At 41.7% G+C, this 20,103-nt stretch overlaps 1 protein-coding gene across 1 annotated transcript in view; it reads left to right on the top strand.

Moving 5' to 3' along the window:
• The window catches only part of TMEM132C (transmembrane protein 132C), a 221,574-nt gene that overhangs the window by 158,453 nt on the left and 43,018 nt on the right, over positions 1-20,103 (top strand). The window contains exon 4 of the mRNA XM_037375320.1: positions 7,309-7,492. Coding sequence (XP_037231217.1) covers positions 7,309-7,492 — 184 coding nt within the window. The remainder of the gene's footprint in view (positions 1-7,308; positions 7,493-20,103) is intronic.

Below are 20,103 nucleotides of genomic sequence, written 5' to 3'. Positions count from 1 at the left end.
TAATGAGCCTGCTGTGTTGACTGCAGCATTTATTGGTGATTAGTGACTCTAAAAAAAGTGCTCTGCAAAGAAGGAAGAAATTGGTGAGTTATTGTGATCCCCAGTCAGGTCTCCCTCCTTTAGGGACTATCTCGTTCAGCTTTCTACCAGTCCAAGAGAGGAGCATTTCTGTTTTTCTGTATTCTTTATTAGCAACATGACTTTGCTGTTTGTTCTAGGATAGCAGTTAACATCACTGAGATTAGCATCTGTGGGCAAGGCTTGTACAGAGAAGTCAGGCACTGCTTACTCTTAAATTTTTGTTTTGGAGACTAGAAGAAAAAAGTATTAGTCACCTTGTTCAGCTGGGAAATAAAGGCACAGAAAAATCACACCCCATGTTATCTCTGCTTTATGCCACTCAGACAGTGCGTATTTCACCAGGTAAGAATTTCTCTTGCAAGTGGGAGCTCTCAGCATAATGCAGCAGTTGAACCATGAGTGGTCTCCTGACTCTTTTCTATGTGGCTGAACCCTGCTGAGATCCAGCAGCTCAGGACCAAGGGTACTGTGTTCAGGTGCCTAAAGTAGCAGACAGACACCAAAGGGTTTTTAAAGCTCTGTGATTCCTAGTTCCTATTGATTTTGTTTTAGCTGTAAGGATCTGTATCTTCATGTCTTGCCTGAGGTCATTAAAGGCTGCTGTGGAAGAGCTGGAAGTGAAATGAGATTTCCTGTCCTAGTCCAATGCCTTCATCAAAAAGCTATGTTTTATATCACAGTTTATGACAAGAAAGCTAAGAAACCTTATTAACTAATCTAACTCTCATCTGGCTGTATGAAGAAATCCAGCACAGCATTATATCATCCTTTTGAAGATACACATATATATGTTATGTTGCTTGGGAGTTCGCTAAGTTATACCTCGGGTATTTTCCTTTGAAGACCTTCATAATACTTTTAATGTGGTAGTTTTCCATGAAATTATGTCCTCCCTATCTATTAATTGACAAAATAGATCATCCTTTGCTTTCTTCTCTGCTGGTTTTATGGTTTAAAGATGAAAGCTAGGCTAATAGTGCAAAATCTGAAGTTTAAACTGCATTTTGTCTCCAGTAGTTGGCATTCTTCTTTAATTACTACATCCTTTGCACAGTTTTTCAGAGGGATTAACTTTGTAACAGCTCTGATTAAGGACCTGGTGGAAGAAACTTACATTAACCATTTGTACTCCATTTGATCAAGTGTTTCAGAAGGGAAATGGACAGCTTGAGGTCCCAGCAGTGGATATTACAGCATTTAGCTCATCGGTGACTGATTCAAAGCAGTCTGGGTTGCTGATGACCCACCCTTTGTTAGCATTGACTGTGTAAGTGAATCAATGTGTAAAAAGCTGCCCACGTAATTTTGTCATCTTTAAAGTCATCGTCAGTCACACTTTCCAGATCAGGTTCTAATCTCTTTGTTTTGTTAGGTTTTCTTAATTGCTGTGATTCATCCTGATCCTAGGGTGTGTCCACTGACAATTGCCCAGTTATCAAATGTGTTTAGGAAAAGGTGCAGGAGGAGCAAGAAATTGAAAATTGCAGGAATATATGTCCTATACCCTGTTACAGTCTTTTCCAAGATGGGAAGAGGCATTGGTGTATACATCTAAGTGGGGTCAAGTACAGATTGCTCTGAGGTCCAGTTTGACCATTGACTGTTGATGGGAGTTTGTCTCTGTACCTGGTAGTAACGTACTTCAATATATTAATTTCAGTGAAGAGTAAGATGTGCAGTGTAACTCAGGGATAATGGGGTTTGTACTTTTCAATTTTTTATGTCATTTAGTAAGTGCTGATCTTGCATTAAGATGTCACTGTCAAACTGGGTAGCATTAAAGAGGAAAGAGTTGCTAAATTTTCAGCAGGTCGAAGTATTCTCAGATCCCTAGGCACTTTCAGTAAGAATCTAGTGGAATAAAGGATAGCTAAAAAATGTTTTTAATCTAGACTGTTTAAAATTTCTCTTTTGAGAGCCACTGTAATAAATCAAAATTATTGATTTAGCCCGTAGCAGTCCAAAGATTCACTCATTTAAATCGAAACTGCTCTATTACTCAGAGCAATAACCCAGCGCTTTGAAATCTCTCATCAGAGACTCCTGGTCCGCACATGTAGACAGGCATTCAACAACAAAGATTTCCATTTGTTTATGGATCTTACATCAGTTGAGACCTCTGCACTGCTTTTCTTAGTAATTATCTGCCAGCTCCCACTGCACCCTGTGGAAGCCTTTGCAGTGCTGGGCTTGTGGTTCACTGTTTCTGGGCTCGGCTGAGCCCTGGCTGTGTGCGGCCAGTACAAGCTGTTCCAGCACTGACAGGTTTAACATCATCCCAGCTCTTCCTGGACCTCTGCAGAGAAAGAAAGTCTATTTTGCGTTATGGCATCTGTGGTATTACCCACGTTATGAGTCTATCCATGGGCTTACGTGTGGATTGTGTCTATGTGATACCATGGTTTAGATCCCCTATGTTGAAGAGAGGGTTAAGTACAGCTTTTGATACAGCTGTATCCAGGTAAGAAAAATCTCCTTCCAAGGGTAAATATTTTTCAGGGCATTAAAGGTTTGAATGATCAGTAAATAGTTGCAAAAGAATGCTTAATATCATACCCAAAAATATTCTAAAATCAATCAAAAACCTTGGTTAAATTAACACTAGCTGATATCAAAAGTGTGTGTTCTGGCCATGTAGTTGACAAGAGCTGGTGAGTTCCATGGCAGCTTCTCCCTGTGTCGCTTCTGGTTTGCCTTTTATGCATTTTTTTATTATCTTTCCATTAACAGAGTATTTCTGTTCCACCTTCTTTTTCTAAAACTCAGAGTTTCAGAAAAATTGAGCACTCCTCAGAAGCATTCACACAGCTTTGCAGCACAGTTCCTTCTCCTTCTCCTGGGGCAGTAATTTACTGCTAGCGTATGCCAGTAGTAAATTACTAACCCCATCACTAACTTGCTGGCTCAGCTGCTGTAACCAATAAGTAGCACCTAATCATTGTCCATCTGCTCCAGCAAAGGAGTAACTGTGGGTTCAGTGCTCCTCACTTACGCCTGCGTGCTCAGACCTGGAGCCAGGGTGGCTGTTCGTAGATCAAAAGGGAGTCCTTACTCCCTTGTGCAAGCGCATGGTCCAATCCAGCCCTGAATGATTAGCATATTCATAAATTAAAATAAATCCGAGGAGTGAACTGTCCCAGGGGATCTCTCAATCCAATCAAATTAGACTCATATATCTACCCCAGAGCAATTCCTTAGAAGCCCTGCCTTCCTGCAGCTTCATTTGTAAGCGCTACGTGCTGTGTACTTTAGGAAAGTTTTATAATTACTTGTTGTTCCGGCTGCTGAACAGTTCTAAATGTTAGATATTAAGGAATTGCTGTTTCAGTCAGTGAACAAGCTCTGAACATTAAATCTGCTTCATGAGAAGTTTTTTTCTCAGCCATTACACATCTCTGAAGGCATATTTTTTTTCAAGTGGATGCTTTACCAGCTGTTGATCATCTCTCTGTTTCTTCTGTATGAAGAGAGAAGGAGGAAACTGATGATGGCATGACATTGCATAAAGGCTTTATCACTGTGGAGGGAGACGGGTGCATTACTCACAAATGCAGGCGTTGAAATAATTATGCAGGTCATCCTGAAAAAGTGCCAATAAAACCTTTATCTTATACCATGCATATTTTTGGACATTTTTGTATCATGTATTTTACGGAAGAAATATTTTAGCAATGTTTTACAGAATTCCATAAAAGAATTTTGGTACCATTTTTGTGGTATCTCCACCACTACAGCTTGATACCTTGGGAAGAAGCAACCTGTCTTTGTCACGGACCAAGGAGATACTGGCTGAAGTAGCTCAGTGAGTAGTACCAAGTGCTTGGTGAGAACTGGAAAACCAAATTAAACAGGTGTTTTTGAGGCAGTGTTGTAAAAGGTAATAGCAGTGATTTCTTTCACAGAATACCTCATCAATTACCAAAAAATGTGCCTCATATACAGAATGATGTTGAAATTTAAGATGCATGCACTGAAGACCATTTAAGACTGGGATCATGAGCTGTGGTTCCCATTTCCATCGATAACAGAATGATGGTCCAGCAGTTAACAAGAGATTTGGAAAACCACAAGTCAGTTCCTTACCCTGTTCCAGTCTTCCATATATCCTTGTGTGTCACATAGCCTCTCCTTCAGGCCTCATGTGCAAAATGGAGATAGCTGTGTCTGCAGCGGAATGGAGAAGAGGTTTAGGAGTGTACGACCCTCAAGCCCCACTGCAACAGATGGTCCGTAATTAAAGCATGGACAGTAAGTCCCTTATTTTAGTCCTAGAAGATCACACAGTGGCAGATATAACTGTCAGTGGTGGAGGAGTGATTCTGATAATTCTACATTTGGGAGGAAGGTGGTCGGTTTATGTTAGACTTGTTTGTGGTGGAGTTCAATGCTTCATGTTTATAGTGGAGTTCAGTGCTTCTTAGAGATACAGGCTGTTGTTTGTGGCTCCAGTGAAGATAACATTGCTGAGAATGCAACTGAGGCAATAGCAGTCAAGTCAAGTGCAGTTTACATTACAGTTGTGCATTTTGCCATGTGGTTCTCCAGATGTGTATGTGAGTTCATAATAGATTAAAAAATGTTGACATTTTCTTTGATTGTGATGATCAAAGTCCATTGACCATCATGGACTTAAAATACAAATTCCAAAAGATGTACTAGAATCCTCTGTGTTGTTAGGTTGGAGTAGCAGAAGAATCCCTTCACATGTAAACTACAGGATATATACACATGTATGAAATATGGAATACAAATACTGAGACAGTAACTTTAAAAAGCTGTGGCTACGCTGAGAGCTGACTAATCCCTGCCAGCCACATGATCCCTGGAGAGCTTCCCAAACGCGCCTGCATGTGTGCATGCTAACTGTAGCCAGCCTCAGCTCAAGTTCCTGCTGCAGGTGATCTCAGGAACCACGAAGAAAAGATGTGGTCACCTCATACTGCCTGGTTTTGACACTAGGACACGATTCCAAGGGTGAGTGGGTACACAGCTGTGGCCACTCGCAGTGGTAAGCATGCCGTGGGGTGCTGCGTAGCAGCAGGCTGCCCAGAGGTTTTGTTCTTGGTATTTCCCCTGTGTAGCTCAAAGCCAGGCTGAGCGTGTGCTGCAGGGAGGCAGTACAGACAGTCATGAGCAGAACCCCAGGCAACCAACGCTTTGAAGCTGTCTGAAGAGCCGAGAAAATGGGGTGTTGTGCGTCCAGAGCTGGGAGCCAGGAGGTGGTCAGCCCTCATGCGCGGCAGTGGGTGGCCTGGCGATGAGCTCTCCCACCTGCAGCTGCCCACCTAGAGCTCCCATCCTACCAGCAGGGTTGCGGGGCTTTTGTTGTAAAGCTATTCCACATCTGCTCAGAAGCTATTTAGAGAAGTGCAGACTTCATGATCAGGAAAACTTCCCTGACATACATTATCTCTTAGAACGGCTTTTATATGTGCAAAAATTTATTCTCTATTTATCGTAAGTGAAAGCACTGAGATAGTCAATCACATGTAAAAACTTTTTCTCTGTCAGTTACTAAGCATCAGATCTAGAAATGGTGAAAATAATGGCATTTCAGCTGTCATTAATCTAAGGCATAATTGTGCCTTTAACAGCTAAATGAACGCTGTAGCTCAGGTGATTCAGGTATCTTTGCATATAATCATGCTTTCAAATAAATTACGAAGTTCAATCCAGTATGTATTCATTTTGAGATGTCCCAGAACTGTGTAAACTACAGTTGTCACAGTTGGCTTGTATTTACAACCAGTAAGATTTATTTAGTAGGAACTCTTCACACGGGAGTAGGCTGCTCTTGAGTTACGAATCGCGAAACCCATCCGTCTGTCACACCGCTACCCAAAGTCCCTCTTTAAATGCATGGAGGAAATGTACCACTGTTGCAGAAGTGTTACAGTGTCTCTCCTTTGACACAGCAAGAAAACAGCAAAGATATAAATTTAAAGCATTAGACAGTATTAAGGCTTTTCAGAGTAAGCCATCCAAATGAAAACCCATAATCACAATAATAATTATCAGGGGAACACATTTGATTTCAAAGTAATCATGCAAAGTGAAGCACAGAATATGTCTTCAGTAATAAAAAATGGTGATTTCTGTTCAGAGGTAAAAAGAAAGTCTAGCACTTGAGAATGTAAGTGCTTTGTACATGATCAGCTCGTGATGGATTTTCTCAGAAATGGGCCTTCATGTATTGTGCATAAAAAAAGAGGAAAAATTGAAGCTGTTATGTGATGAATGCATCCAAAGGTGTGATGCAGCTGGGATTGGGTTACTGAAGCTAGGAAGATGCCTGTCTTCCTCTTCACTTTAAAATTATTACAGCGTAGGGTTAGGTTGAAGTAATATTCTGTGAAATAGTAAGGCTTTCTAGACTGTGGAAAGACATTTGGAAAGTTCCAGAAATGTTAATATATGATTTCTGATGCAAACATGTTTGGGTTTTGGGTTTGTTTTTTTTTTAATTAAACTAGCAGATAGTTTGGTAGATTTCTTTCATATATTCTTTTTATTTCTGATGTAATTAAAGAAATATAATGCAAGGGAAAGAATTTCAGCATGTCTTTTCGTATTTGTTATTCAAATTATCCTGTGCCTCCTGACTTCGTGGTGTATTTTACCTGACATAGCTTTGTTCTTTCTGTTTGGTCTCAGCTGCCCATTTTTTTAATTTCCAGAGCATACCTCTAAGTTTAGAATAATCTTGTCACTTTGCCATTTAATCATGTTATTTTTTTCTCGGCATCCATGCAGCATATATGAACTTCAGTTACACTGAGTTTCATTGCTGAGGATTTATGTGATTGTGATAGTGGAGATATGCAACAAATCTTGGGTTTTGGATACACTGATTCTGGGCTCATCAGTCTTCATGAGCTGCACTGGACTTAACTTTGGTTGATCAGGGTCAAATCCGTCTTGTGATAGGGTTGAATCATACTTGTAAAATCATAAAAAACATGTAATGGAATAAGTATATTTTTCTTTCATCAGATACAATATCGTGGATTTTATCCCTCATATGAACATAGTGTTCATAGCAGGAGCAGCTGACCCGTTTTGAATAATTCCAGTTTGTATGCTCTGAAGAAGCTGTAGATTGGAAAAGGCCTTGTGTTATATCTGCATATAAATAGCTGCATTTTCCAGTAGCTAATATGATTCACTTCATTTGCCTTCTTCAGCAAAAGTAATAGCTCTTCCCTTTCCCTGTTTTCCTCTTTTCAGAAGTAACAGTTTATTCAATGAGGTCGTGCAGATGAACTTTGAAATAGCCAGTTTCAGCACCCTTTCTGGAACGCAGCCCATCACCTGGCAGGTGGAATACCCTCGGAAGGGGACAACAGACATCACCTTGTCTGAAATCTTCATCTGCCAGAAGGATCTTGTTGGAATTGTTCCATTGGCAATGGTAAGAAATTGTTTCAGCATGTTGCTCCGTCCAATCTGTATGTGGTCTGACAAAACATACCCCAAGACTCAGACAGGCGCGCGGGGGGTTCCCCTCTGCCCTGCCTCCCCCTGTACAGCTGTGCAGGACTCCTTGCTGAAATCAGGCCCTCACTTATGGTCCGTACACCTCATGGGTTCAGTTCTTAGAAACTTCCGCAGAGGAAAGGGATGATGCCACTTCACAAATCTCTCTCAGGCTTTAAATCCTGGGTTTCTGTCAGGCGTGGTTTCCTCCAGGCTGCCAGCTCGTAGCACAAAGCCACGTACATTTACCTTCCCATTTCTAATTGCCATTACACGGCTGGAACTTGCAAGCTGTAGAGCAACTTCAGAGGGCCTCAAGCACCGTTCTGCTACAGCCTAAGTTGCTCGGTCCTTAGTAGGCTGAAGCTGATACTGATTCTGCTGGCTGTTTCCCTAGTGGAAGAACACGTGGTTTTCAGGAAGAAACAGAAAATAGTAACAGCCTCAATACTAAATATATTTAAGAAAAATGAAGTGTAGACTTCCGTGTGGAAAAATGCCTTGGGTTGCAATCTACTTGCTCCGCTCAGTGTTGTAGCACCAGTTGTGGGCTACCTACATGCCTGTGAAATCATACCTATTGCCTGTCTTTACGAGGCTCACAAAAAATGATTTGTGGAAGCAGTGTCTCCACCTCATCCTCTGGCCCAGTGAACACGCAGTCACTTCTGCAGAGCAAGACTGGGACCCTGGGAGCGCCGAGACTTGGCAGTCAGGGCCCCCTCCTGCAAGTGAACGACCTGGGGTCCAGTTCCTGCAAACAAGAAATTTCAGTGGTATCTCCAGCATCTCAGGTGCACTGGTTTGAGGTAGGCATTTTATTTTCTGTGGGATTTAGGTACTTGTTGAGAACTTTTTCTGTGTTCACAAGTGAAGTAGGAACTGAGCATTTATTTTCGAAATCTTGCCATACCTCAGGAAAGGGAGAAGCACAAAGCTGCCAGCTACCTAGGACAGGACCGAGTGGCAATTAATAAAAGGAACTACCCGTGCCACCATGAGTCAGTGATAGAGCTTAGGATTTGGAAGAAAAGTTAGACATATCCATCCCACTTGTGAATTTTGCCTCTCTTGTGCACAGTCTTGGTGGTGAAATGCTGGCAGTCTTTCCTTTGAACAGCGTTCAGTGGTTTGCAGCAGATAATTAGATGAGTATTATTTCCTGGAAGTCCTAGTCTTCAATATATTCTTTCCCTTTGAAGAGTAAAGCTGCTGCTCATATCAAATGAGGTCATGCCCAGCAATTTCCTGATCCAAAGGCATTTAAGTCAGCAGAAAGCCTGTGCTACGTTCCAGATCTGAGAGGGAAATAATTGTCCTCATTACCTGTGGGGTTGGACAGGGAATACATATTTGCACATCTGTCCTCTAAAGATGTGAGAACGTGTGTAAGGAAGGCTTCTGTGGTCAGATTTATTTTGAGGTAGATGCTTTCCAGTACCAAATGATAGACATCTGTCTGCTGGCAGACTTAACGTCTTCTTGTTCGTTTCTTGAAAGAATTCAGCAGCTTCTTCTCCATATTCCATATCGGAGGCAATCAAGATTTTAATATCTCGTATCAGAGTCTAACACTTTTGCACTTGCACAGAAGGTTCAAGATTTGCTTGCAGACTTGTGTCTATTCTAGATTTAAATCCATCTGCCTACAAGGCTTCCTTTAAGAACTGGAGGTAGAAGTGAATGAATTTAGCATTGCATAAACCCTGTAAGGTGAGGTCCTTGATTCCCAACAGATGTACCATTAGGCAATTTGGGTTGTGCACAGGGTTCAGATACTGAAATCATTAAACCTTTCTCTTCGCAAAGCTTTCTTATGTTTGTTTATCTCATTTCTGTAGCTTGTGATAACACTTGGCTGAAGCCAAAATATACTGTGTTAACAGAATCCAGCCAGATGGGATACCAATGCAAAATTTGCTTTGCTAGCAGGATATTAGTAGATAAAGGGAATTTTCAGAGTTTTCTGTTAGCTAACGCTGCATATCCAGCCAGGGGGCTTTCTTCATTTAGGCATTAATCTCTAGCTGAGCTGATTACCTGGCAGTTCTCCTGTTCAGAGAGAAGAGTCACACTGACAAGAGAGAGGGTGATACTGCATCTACAGAGAAGTCAGAGCCCAGTCTTTATCTCCAGGCTCCCTGCGAAGAGCCGCCGGCACTGCATACAGAGAGTGGATCTTGGTCTATCAGCAAGGGTGGGTGCTTCATAAGCCTCTAGAGAGCAAAGTAGATTTTGGTGATGTAAGCATGGAGTGGTCCTGCCGCAAAACTGCTAACATCGAAAGTAAAATCTGGCAGGCAGAGTTTTTAAAGGTGGCCAAAAAAAAAAAAGGGAAAGAAGGAGCTGCCCGAAGATACTGTACTGGAGTAGGGTGTAGGATCTGACTGAGGCTCTGCTGTTGGTCCGATGGGCATCCTAGCCAGCCTTCCAAGGGTGGAAGCAGCAAACTTGCTCAGTTTGAGTGTAACACAGAGGTTGTTTCTGACTCCCAGAGTAAAGCATGTCTCATGTGAGCTGTTCCAAACTTACGAAGCAAGAACAATCATATATCTTTTATTGCCCTATGCCTGATTACATTACAAAAAAGTAGCAAGACAAAATCAAGTGGGTCTTCAAAAGGTTAGTTCAATTGTTGCTGCAGTATTTTGGAATGAAAGAGATTAAAGAATTGACATTGTCAGTAAGAACTGAACCTAGAATTTTAAAAGCGCCTTATAGGACTCGAATCAGTGGAGCAAGTGGTAGGATAGAGCTGCTGAAAAATCAATGGAAATTCATCATGCAGAGGGTTTTAGGAGAACCTGTATTCTGTGTGCCTAACTACTGTGCTAAATAGTGTATACAGTGAGAAACAACAATGCCGTGATGCTGCTACAGTGAATACTACAGTGAAATATGAGGAGCAAGAGATACCAAAACTACTGGGCTGAGAATAAGTGTAATAACTTTTCCCCAGAAAAAAATAAGATGTAAATTTGAGATAAGTAGATTTTTTTCTGAGCTCAGAAGTTAATCAATCTGAGTAATTTTGGAGGACATTTCACCCTTCAAGGTATTTAGAGAGAAAAATGAGGCAGAAAAGTTAGAAAAATGTGGTTCTAACTGATTCTGTTGCTTTCTAACTCTCACATACCAGAATTTTAGTTAATTACTGTGGGGAAGGATACATCAAACATAGATCCTAGTCAGACATGTGTAATACCCTCGCTACAAGATCTGAAGTATGGCACTTGGTGCAACCATCCACTCAGTATATCTTTTTTGCAGGCTAAATGAGGTTCTATATGTCTCATTCAAAGTATGAGATTAAATTTATATGTCCATCATTGAATAGCAATGATTAACTTAGGCAACATTTTAAAGAGGTAATGTCATTTATTGGACCATCTGATATAGATGGAAAAACATTGGTGCACTTCCAGGCACACGATCCCTTCTTCAGATCTCTTGATTCAATTAAATCACAACAGCTGTAAAATACTACAGAACTGGGGATTGTAAAATTCATCAAGAAGGAGAGTTAAATAAGAAAATAAAAATATTTCTTAAGGCAGAACAGAAACTATATCCTACTGTCTGCTGAGAGGAGGATCTACCCCAAAGATTTAATCTTCCAGTAGAGAAAATCTACTGTCTGAGTTGTGCCCTATTCTTGCATTTTTTATTTCATGTTACATGTTGCAGAATCAATCAGGAAAGTGCTTTCATAGGAGCTTAATTAATTATCTGCTAAGCTGCTTTTTAAAACCTCCTCAATTAATCACAAGTAACCTCAGAACTTGCCAATTAAGGTGTACAAGGTTGTTGCAACTTACTTTCCACATTTTCCTCAAATTTCTATCCTGTCATGAGCAAATGTGGCCAACTATATTGATTTTGTCACTTGGCTAGATTAAAAAACAAACCCAAAATTGTCCACATTTATAGCCCACACACACATACTAATCGCACTGAAGTCTGTATGTTTGTGTTTGGCATGAGACCGTGTTTTAGGCAATTTATGAAGAGATTTCTTCTCATGCTTTTGATAATACATTTTTTTAATACTATGGAATTTTGCTTTGGGATAGAACAAGGTAGAAGACCTGTGTATAAGGTCATTGTTTGATGCCCATAAGGCACATTAATATTAAAAGAGAACTCCTTCATGGGAGGAAGATGGGGAATCGATGATTGAATATTTATGTAAGACCATCTGGGTCCCTGTGGGTGGAACTGAAGTAGTAGTCCTTCAACAGCAGGATAAACTCCCTCTGAATTAGTTTATCTCTTAACTGTCACTTGCATGACATCCAGGTATTTAAAGTGCTGAAGCATAAACCTGGTGTCAGGAGTCTGTTCTGAGACTTTGAGTCTGAATTCACTCCAAAAGACATTTGTCACCATGGGAAGCCATGCAACTTGCTCATCTATGCATATTCCCTCTTTAAAATAATACCACTACTAAATTTTCAGTGGGTCTTTCAGCCTTCATGTATCAGGCTCTGTAATCTATTGACAACTGCTTCCATGCAAATCCAAGCTGGAATGACTCTCAGATATTTCTTAAGGGCTGTTGCTGTGGTTTCACACCTCACGTGCTCAAACTTTGTCTTTTCTCCCCAGTTGTATCAGTGGGTCTAATAAAAGATATAACCTGTCTCTACACGTCCTGCCTTTCTGCTGATGTAAACTCTATCTTTTCCTTCCATAATATCATCCTGTGAACTGCTGGTTAACCGAAGTTCAGAGTTTTTATGTGGAGTACCCTGGCAGACCCAGCAGTGATGTGTCACTGAGGTTCTCCCCAGCTTCTCGCGAAGCAGTACAGTTCCACACATTCCTTTCACTCAGTGGTAAATGGTTTCATTAGGAAGGGCTTGGTTTGCGTATAACTTTCTTTATGTTCAGAACTCAATGTGTTGACAATTCTGCTGCAGAAGTGAACAGACATCTAAGATGCAGAGCTGTGACTCAGCCAAAACCACTTTTTGACATTTTTATGTGTGCTTGTTAACTTGCTTTCCGTTAAAATACAGGTGATCGAAAATTTAGCTTCCAAAGCAATGGTTATTTTATATGCACATTTATGTGTGCCATTCCCTAAGGTAAAGATTTTTTAAGGTATTTCATTGTAATGAAGTCCCTGTAATAATATTTTAAGATACGGACCTAAATAAATAGGGTTTTCATCCCTGCGCAGTCTGTGACTTCACACTGTAGAGCTCTGTCTCAAGGTCACAGACATCTGGAATTTTCACTCTTGTTAATCCTTCAGTCTTGAATGAAGCAGGGGGCAACGGGCACTGAGGATCTTTCCAGAAGATAAAATCTGAGGCCATATAAACACATCCATTTCCTGATTTTCTTATCACAAACAAACAAACAGATAATCTACATATCAAAGTTTTCAGCTGGCAGGTATTGTCTCAGTTTAATTGTGAATCACCTCCAATAAACGCAAGTTGAAGGAAATGTATTTGATGTAAAACTATTCTATTGCTATTAGTAATACTAACTGGGACAACTTGAATCAACTGTGCAGCCCTAAATAACACCATGAAGGCAAGAGGGTTTAGAGTTCAGTTACAACAGAGTGCTGGGTCTGAAAGACCAGAGTTACAATTCTCTGGTGTAACAGAGATTACTTCTGTGCCTGCAGTTTCCATCGTGGCAGGTTACAATTGTTTAAAAGAGGATAGCGTTCCTTCCTTTAGATTTATGGTGAATATAATGTCACTAAAGTTTGTGTCATTGCTCTATATTTACAGGCAATGAAGTCGGGAGCCTGCATGCCCGCTTATAAATTGGCCGCTTCCCACAGTGCGTTGAGCTGCGACTAGCAGCGCGTATTGATTAATCTTATCTGTTAAGAATTGGCTTTTTTGTTGTCTGCCCATCAGGAAACAAAAGCAAAAAAAAAGGATGAACTGTTGTTCATTATCTTAAATTGGTCAGAAGATGCAGACAACATAAAGAATTCAGAATGGCTCAACTTAACAGTGCCTTTTTAAGTCCCAGTCATCATTTCTACAACCACTGCACTTCTGCTTCTAGCTTCTGTTTTCTTTACTACAATCACATTCAGTCCTACCTTTTGCAGGAAATGAGAATGGATCAATAAGGCTATCTCAGCTGGCTGGAATTAATTTTTCCATTGGATCGAGTTCTATGTCATTTTCTGTGCAGCACAACAGTATGTATAATTTCCTCTTCCAGCATCCCTCATATCTGACAATGCTGTTGAATGGATTACTTGGAGATTTTTAAAATGCTGAGGAGAGATGGGGTCAGCTAGCTTCCAGATTTTTAAATATCTCTACCATGTAGAGAATTTCTGGTTTTCTTTGTTAGTTTTCCTGCCTGTAGCACAGCGAGATTAACATGAAGCTTAATATATACGCTTCTCAGCCTCAACAGGAGAGAAATCCTGTGAACCAAATGAAAAATTACAGGACAACAAGAATGTGCCGTGAGACAGCCAGTGACTCAGTTACTGGACGCCTGGTGTTGCGGTGGTACCTGCACACTCCCCTGGAAGAGGAGTGTCTCACGGCATTAACACTGCACAGATCGAAGGCAGACAAGTCAGAAACCTCTAGAAGATTCTCAGCCAGCAAGCCAGGCTGATGAAGGTCAAGATGTTGGTCAAGGTGGGATAAAACTGAGCTCCATGAATGGGAAAGGAGGGACAGCACAGCTGGCACTGGGACATAGAATCCCACTTCTGTCCTACGACAGCAGGCATAGGGATTCAGGATCCTTGACACTGATCACTTGTGCACGTTGGGAGAGTCCTGCAGTTCTGCTGACAGCATGGCACGGTGCAGGGCGCGTGGGGACAGCCCAGTGCCTCCGCACTCATCCTCAGCATTGCAAGTGAGTCAAGTCCACGTTCTGCTGCATATAATTTGGGTGTTGGTTCATACGGCATTGCGTTGTGTAACAGGTGAACTCGAGATTCTTTTGTTCCTGTGATTTATTGGGCAAGATTTGGGGTCTGCTTTAAGTATTGGTTCAGGTTTGTGATACTGCTCTATCAGAAGAAGACATCTTAAATAACTGTTTATATTTTAAATGAGAGCTGATTAAAATTCTGCTTGTTTGACATAACCAGAAAGGCAATTTCACAGCTGCCACACACACGTGAGCAGAGACCTCGTAGTAATGAGCCACCAGAAAGTGAGCACTGGACCCAGTTGATAGTGCTTGAAAAGGGCGTTGCAGGGCTGTGTATTTTGGTGCTGTAGCTGCTAAGGGCTGTATTCGCCCCACATGCCCTCTCCTGCCGCCTCCACTGCCAGATCAGATGGAGGAGAACAGAGAAGCACTTCTCAGCAGGAGCAATAGACCAATTTCAGAGGCTGATACTCCGCAAAAAATTAGCAGCTCAAACAGCACTGGAATGTGAAGGCAGAGGAGTTACTGGGTTTAGGTCTGTAGCGTGTATTCAGCGGTTCAGCCCCTGAGCAGAGCTCCCCCATGGCCAGCGATGGGAGGCACGTGCTGTGCCTGATGGAATCTCCTGCGGCACTGCACCTCGGCTGCAAAGGGTTTGGAAGAAATGTAAAGGGAGATGGAAGAACATTGCCCAGCTCTGTTCACGAGGTGCTGGCCGCGCTGGAAGGGGAATCAACCTCAGTAGTCCCAGTTGCTAGGTTCTGCCCTCTCCTATGGAAGTTAATATACCAGTTTGCATCTAAACTAGAGCTTTCTTATTAGCTTTAGCTAACAATCAATTGGCTTGACTTAACTGATAAATACAAGTCCAGGCAGTGCCCAAACTTTTTCCAGACAACGAACAGTTGTGGTTTACCCTAGAGAGTAAAATCATCTCCACCCTCTCGTGTTGTCACCTCAAAGGGATGACAGGCTGAGCAGCACCTGCCAGCACGGAGCAGGTGTGTTTGCAAACACAGCAGTTTCTCAGCCAACTTAAGCATTAAGTTGGTTAGCTGTGACCCATACCAAAAAACAGGAACAATTACTCTTAATTGGCAGCTTCTAACGATGATTTTTATCTGATCTTTAAAGAGAGTTCTAGTATTTCTGGGGAATACCTCATTCTTCACAATCCAGTGAGATACTCACTGAGCAGAATTGCGAATTGTTTAGGCTGAACTTTAATTAATGAGGTTCTGAGGTGCTCCAGCTTTGACAGTGCAACTATGTAGACAACAAGAAGATGCTTTACTCTAATGGAAGCTAATGAGTGAGCATGGGGAAAAAAATGACCAGGACTTTTATAAGCCTCGGTGTTATAACGAGCTACCCCAAGTATTAAAAAACCCAGCAACTTTCACCTTTGGTTTGTATTAGATGCATGTTTGCCTGCCCTGCTTCCAGTTTAGAGTTCATTATCCAGCCAGACGCTCATCACTAAGGATGTTTGTCATCGAATTCATTAGGAATCTGTACTTCAAACTCAGTAGTTCTGCTTGAGGTGGGTAAAGCAGGAGAGGGCTCAGTCCAGCCCTGGGGAGAAGGCTAGCGCCGTGTTGCTGCCACTTTCTCTTCGCCTGTGCAGCAGCTGCTGTAAAGACTGGGGGAGCAGCAGTGATGATGGGATTTGATCTATTCATAATCCCAGTATCAAAAGGGTACCAAGACTGCACCAAAGCCTGGACTACCAACTTTGGTAGCCTGAAACCTACTTTGCTACGCTGGAGGGGCTTACACAAAGGTCTTTCTGCGATGCCCAAGGTCTCCAGATTGATGCACATAGGCTAAATGAATTAACAGACCAAAATTTCCACACTGTGGTGGTGGCCCTATTGCTGTGATGTGTGATTTAGACCATAGTTAAACTGCAGGGCCTGGCAATGTACTTTGGCACAGACAGTGAACCTATCAAGATTGTTTTTCCTGTCAGAAACAGATCACGCCTAATATTTAAAGGACCAGCCCCATAGCATGGGCATCAGCAAGCCAGCGGGCTGGTGAGAGTGGGAATTTCAGCAAGTAAATGGAAACAAAAGTAACACTGACATTAATTTTAATCAGGTCCTAGTCATCTGATTTGTCCTCTGTATTTTTTTTTCTCTTAGCAAAGCTGATTGTCTTTCTGCAAGATTTGTTACCTCACAGAACAATAATACAGGCTGTAATGGTGTAATTTATTGCTGCAATTTGCTTTTGGAAATCCTCTATTAGTGAAAAATAGCAACAGCGCAGTTTTATTAATTACAGCACTAGAATATTGAATGCTGACTGTCACTAGCAGGATTAGTGACTGTGTTGTACTCGGCTCTCCGAGGCCCTATAGGACCAGAGCTTTGCGTGTTTTGGAGGTTGTGAAATGAGTATTTTGATTAAACTAAATTAGTGTAGAAAAATAATTCAAGTTCACTGGAGAGTTTGAGAAAGTGATAGAGGGAAACATTAGCCTGTAAATTCAATATTGAAAAACACCCTGGCGCGTGCTGTGCTCACCTACAACGTGGTTCTGCAGCACAGCCCCTTCCTCTGTGCCTGCTGCCCCCCAACTGCTACTGACGCTTCAAACCTCCAGTTTTACTCTCTCTCAGTATGCCAATCCAGGGAGAAATACTTTATCTCTTTTTCTCTTTAATGTGGAAATGTTTTACCTTGGCATAACGCTTCTATTTTCATGTGCATAAACCAGATTTTACCAGGATGTAGCTGGGCAAGGAGCATGTGGACAGAATCACCTTGTGTGATTGAAAGGTGGATTCTCTTGCTCTTGTGTTCTGAAACAGTGCACGACTGAGTGAAATCCAAAGGGCTTGCTATAACCTCTTTGTGATCTTGAGTTCTCGTTTTGGAGAGCTAACAGAAGGTGGAAGGCCTCCTGCTGCATATATTATGTCAGCAGCAGAAACCAAAGTGATCAGTCTAAGACCTGGATGTACTTTGGAATCATTTTGTACAGGGTACTACGTGCATGTGTGCCAATAGCAAGAAGTTTTTCTATGGCTTGAAGCTTTGATTGAGCCAGCGGAGAAGACTATGTTTTAGATTCTGGATCAGGGACAAAATGTCAATTGCAAGCATTGAAAAGCAGTGACTAACAGTGGAGCTGCCAGCTGGCAGGAGGGATCCTGCGGCATATGTTTTAAGAATGGCTGGAAGCTTCAGGATTGAGCTTTGTGTGGTAATAAGTCAGTCAGTGGAGATTCAGTAATTCCTCCTCGCTGCTCTTACCTCATTCAAATTATGGGCCACTCATTAAGCACGGTGAGACTCTGACACGCAAAGACAGGAATTGTCTGATGGAGGGAGCGCCGCCTGTCTGGAGTTATGTTCTGTCTCCTTTGGATCTTTGGTAGCACTCAGGGCCACAGGAGTTCACTCACCGTTAAAGTGGACACAGTAGTTAATATTTCCCGTGTTACAATGCAAGTATTTGGCTTACAGGGCCATTCTGTATGGCTGGTTCTTTATAAAGGAAAATGCCGATCTCCCTTACTCAATACTGGCACTGTTCTAGTCCTGAAGAATAGAAATATAAGTGAAGGAAGGTTTGTGGCTAGAGGTAATGTCTTTTATTAGGCCATCCAATAAAGTTAGAAAAACCAGCCAAGCTTTCAAGCACACAAATCTTTTTTTCAAGCCTCTTTTGGTGTTGTGAGTTAGAGATGCTCAGATAAGGATAATGGTCACTGTGGTTGCTCCAGGTTATACTAACAAATAAAATACTGCTTTAAACAAATGGATTTGATGCCTTTGTCCTTCATATCACTGACTTATACAATGATCATAGCAGCCTATTTCAAGGATGCTTCTCTAGCCATGAACCTCTAGCCAGTATGATCTTGCAAAGGAACCCCTGAAGGTAAAATATGTTTTTGCTGGAGCAAGAGGAAGATAATTGCATCAGTGATTATACTTTATATATACTTCATATATTTACTTTGTCTCCTTCTAGATATATGCTGGGATTAGTTCCTGTATATTATAAGGCCCAGCAGTCTGTTAGACATGTCTGATTAATAATTTAGTTTTCCTGTGTCACTCATCTTTTTAACTGTAGTAAGTTTCTGATGTCTGTGCAGTGTCAGTTCTCACTAATGCAATAATCTTGTTCCTGCCCTCTGTGTGCTTTCCTTATGTGGACCTGCTATGAAGTCAGTGAAATCAATAATCTATTTGAAAAAGAATAATAATCTAAGAGGCAAAAATAGGAAATAATAATTACTATTTTCTGCATTTATATTACTGCATTTTCACAGCAGTTTCATAAGAATCTCTGTTGTGCCTGTCACAGATTTTGCTTATTGAAAATTAAAACTGTACAGCCAAAATAAGAAAAGATCAAGTAGAAATTTTCTTTTGCTGATTTCAAAGTAGAATGAATTAAATGGAAATGATTTAGCAGAAGCTGCCTGCTGCACTCCCACTGTGGTTTAAACAGGGTTCTGACATCCACGAACTTGAGCCAAGTGCTCATGTGCACTCCACAGCCAAAAATTGAGGGCCTTAAGGAATCTGTAGAAGATGAATACTGCCAATTAGAAGGAGAAAGTAACTCATTAATAATCCGTGACATATTAATCTACACAAATAAAACAAGTTCACAACCCTCCACGGCAGCCATAAAAATCATCGGTGTATCAAGCAGTACCCCAGTTACTTAAAGCAAGAAATTGTCCTTGGGACTTAATTCTTAAAGTCCATAAAGCATTTAAAATTGCTTCACCCCAGCTACAGACTGCATGCCACCCCACACTGCGACCAGCACTGTGCCATTCCCTTGAAACACTCAGGCCAGATAAGATTTTACCTTGATTTTCTGAACTAAACAGTTTATTCATCGTCAGTGTGGCTTGTAGCACTATGTACAATGTGGTTCATATTCAGGAGAAACTGGGGGCTCCGCCTGAAATTCCAGGAGTTTTGATAGGCTTCGCTAGGCGCCATATTTTCATTGACTGTGCAAAAGTTTCTCCCTCTACTGTGAACACATGGAGCCGGGGCAGCTGCCCCTCTGTAAACAGGGAGCTGAAGCACAAGGGCGGCAGGTTGGAAGCTCAACTTGCACAAGTTAATTCAAGGAGAAGAAAGAAGGAGGTGATCCAGGTGCTTACATATAGGTGTCTGATACCACTGAAGGTGCTGCAGAGACTGAGCCAGCCACCCAGGGCTACCAGGTATGGCACAGGACCTACAGGAGACCTGTGCCCTTACAGAAGAGCACCTGGAGGCCAGGCATAGTACCTAAGAGCGTGGGAATGTCTCTCTGCTCTTGGGCACTTCAGTCTTCTCCCAGAGCTGCACGTTGGGAATCGGATCTGTTGTGAAGCACGGCCCCAGAGATGCCATCTTTTTCTTTGCCTGTAACTATGTGGAGATCTGCAGCATATAGTTTAATTCATCGAACTGTACATCCTTGACAGCTTTTCCTGCTACTACACAACTATACAACACTACAAACTGAAGCAAAGAAAAAATGTACATATATGCAAACGTCAGGCCCTCTCTGTAAAGCTCCTTTGAGCCGTTCTTGACTCCCATCATTCAGAAACCACGTTAAGGTTTGCATCCTTGCTACCAGCGTGACTTCTTGCAGCTATCACACACCATGTCTCTGCAGCCTCCACCCAT

This window comes from Falco rusticolus, chromosome 1 (assembly GCF_015220075.1).
Source record: "Falco rusticolus isolate bFalRus1 chromosome 1, bFalRus1.pri, whole genome shotgun sequence".
NCBI lineage: Eukaryota > Metazoa > Chordata > Aves > Falconiformes > Falconidae > Falco > Falco rusticolus.
This window is presented reverse-complemented; position numbering and strand designations above follow the sequence as displayed.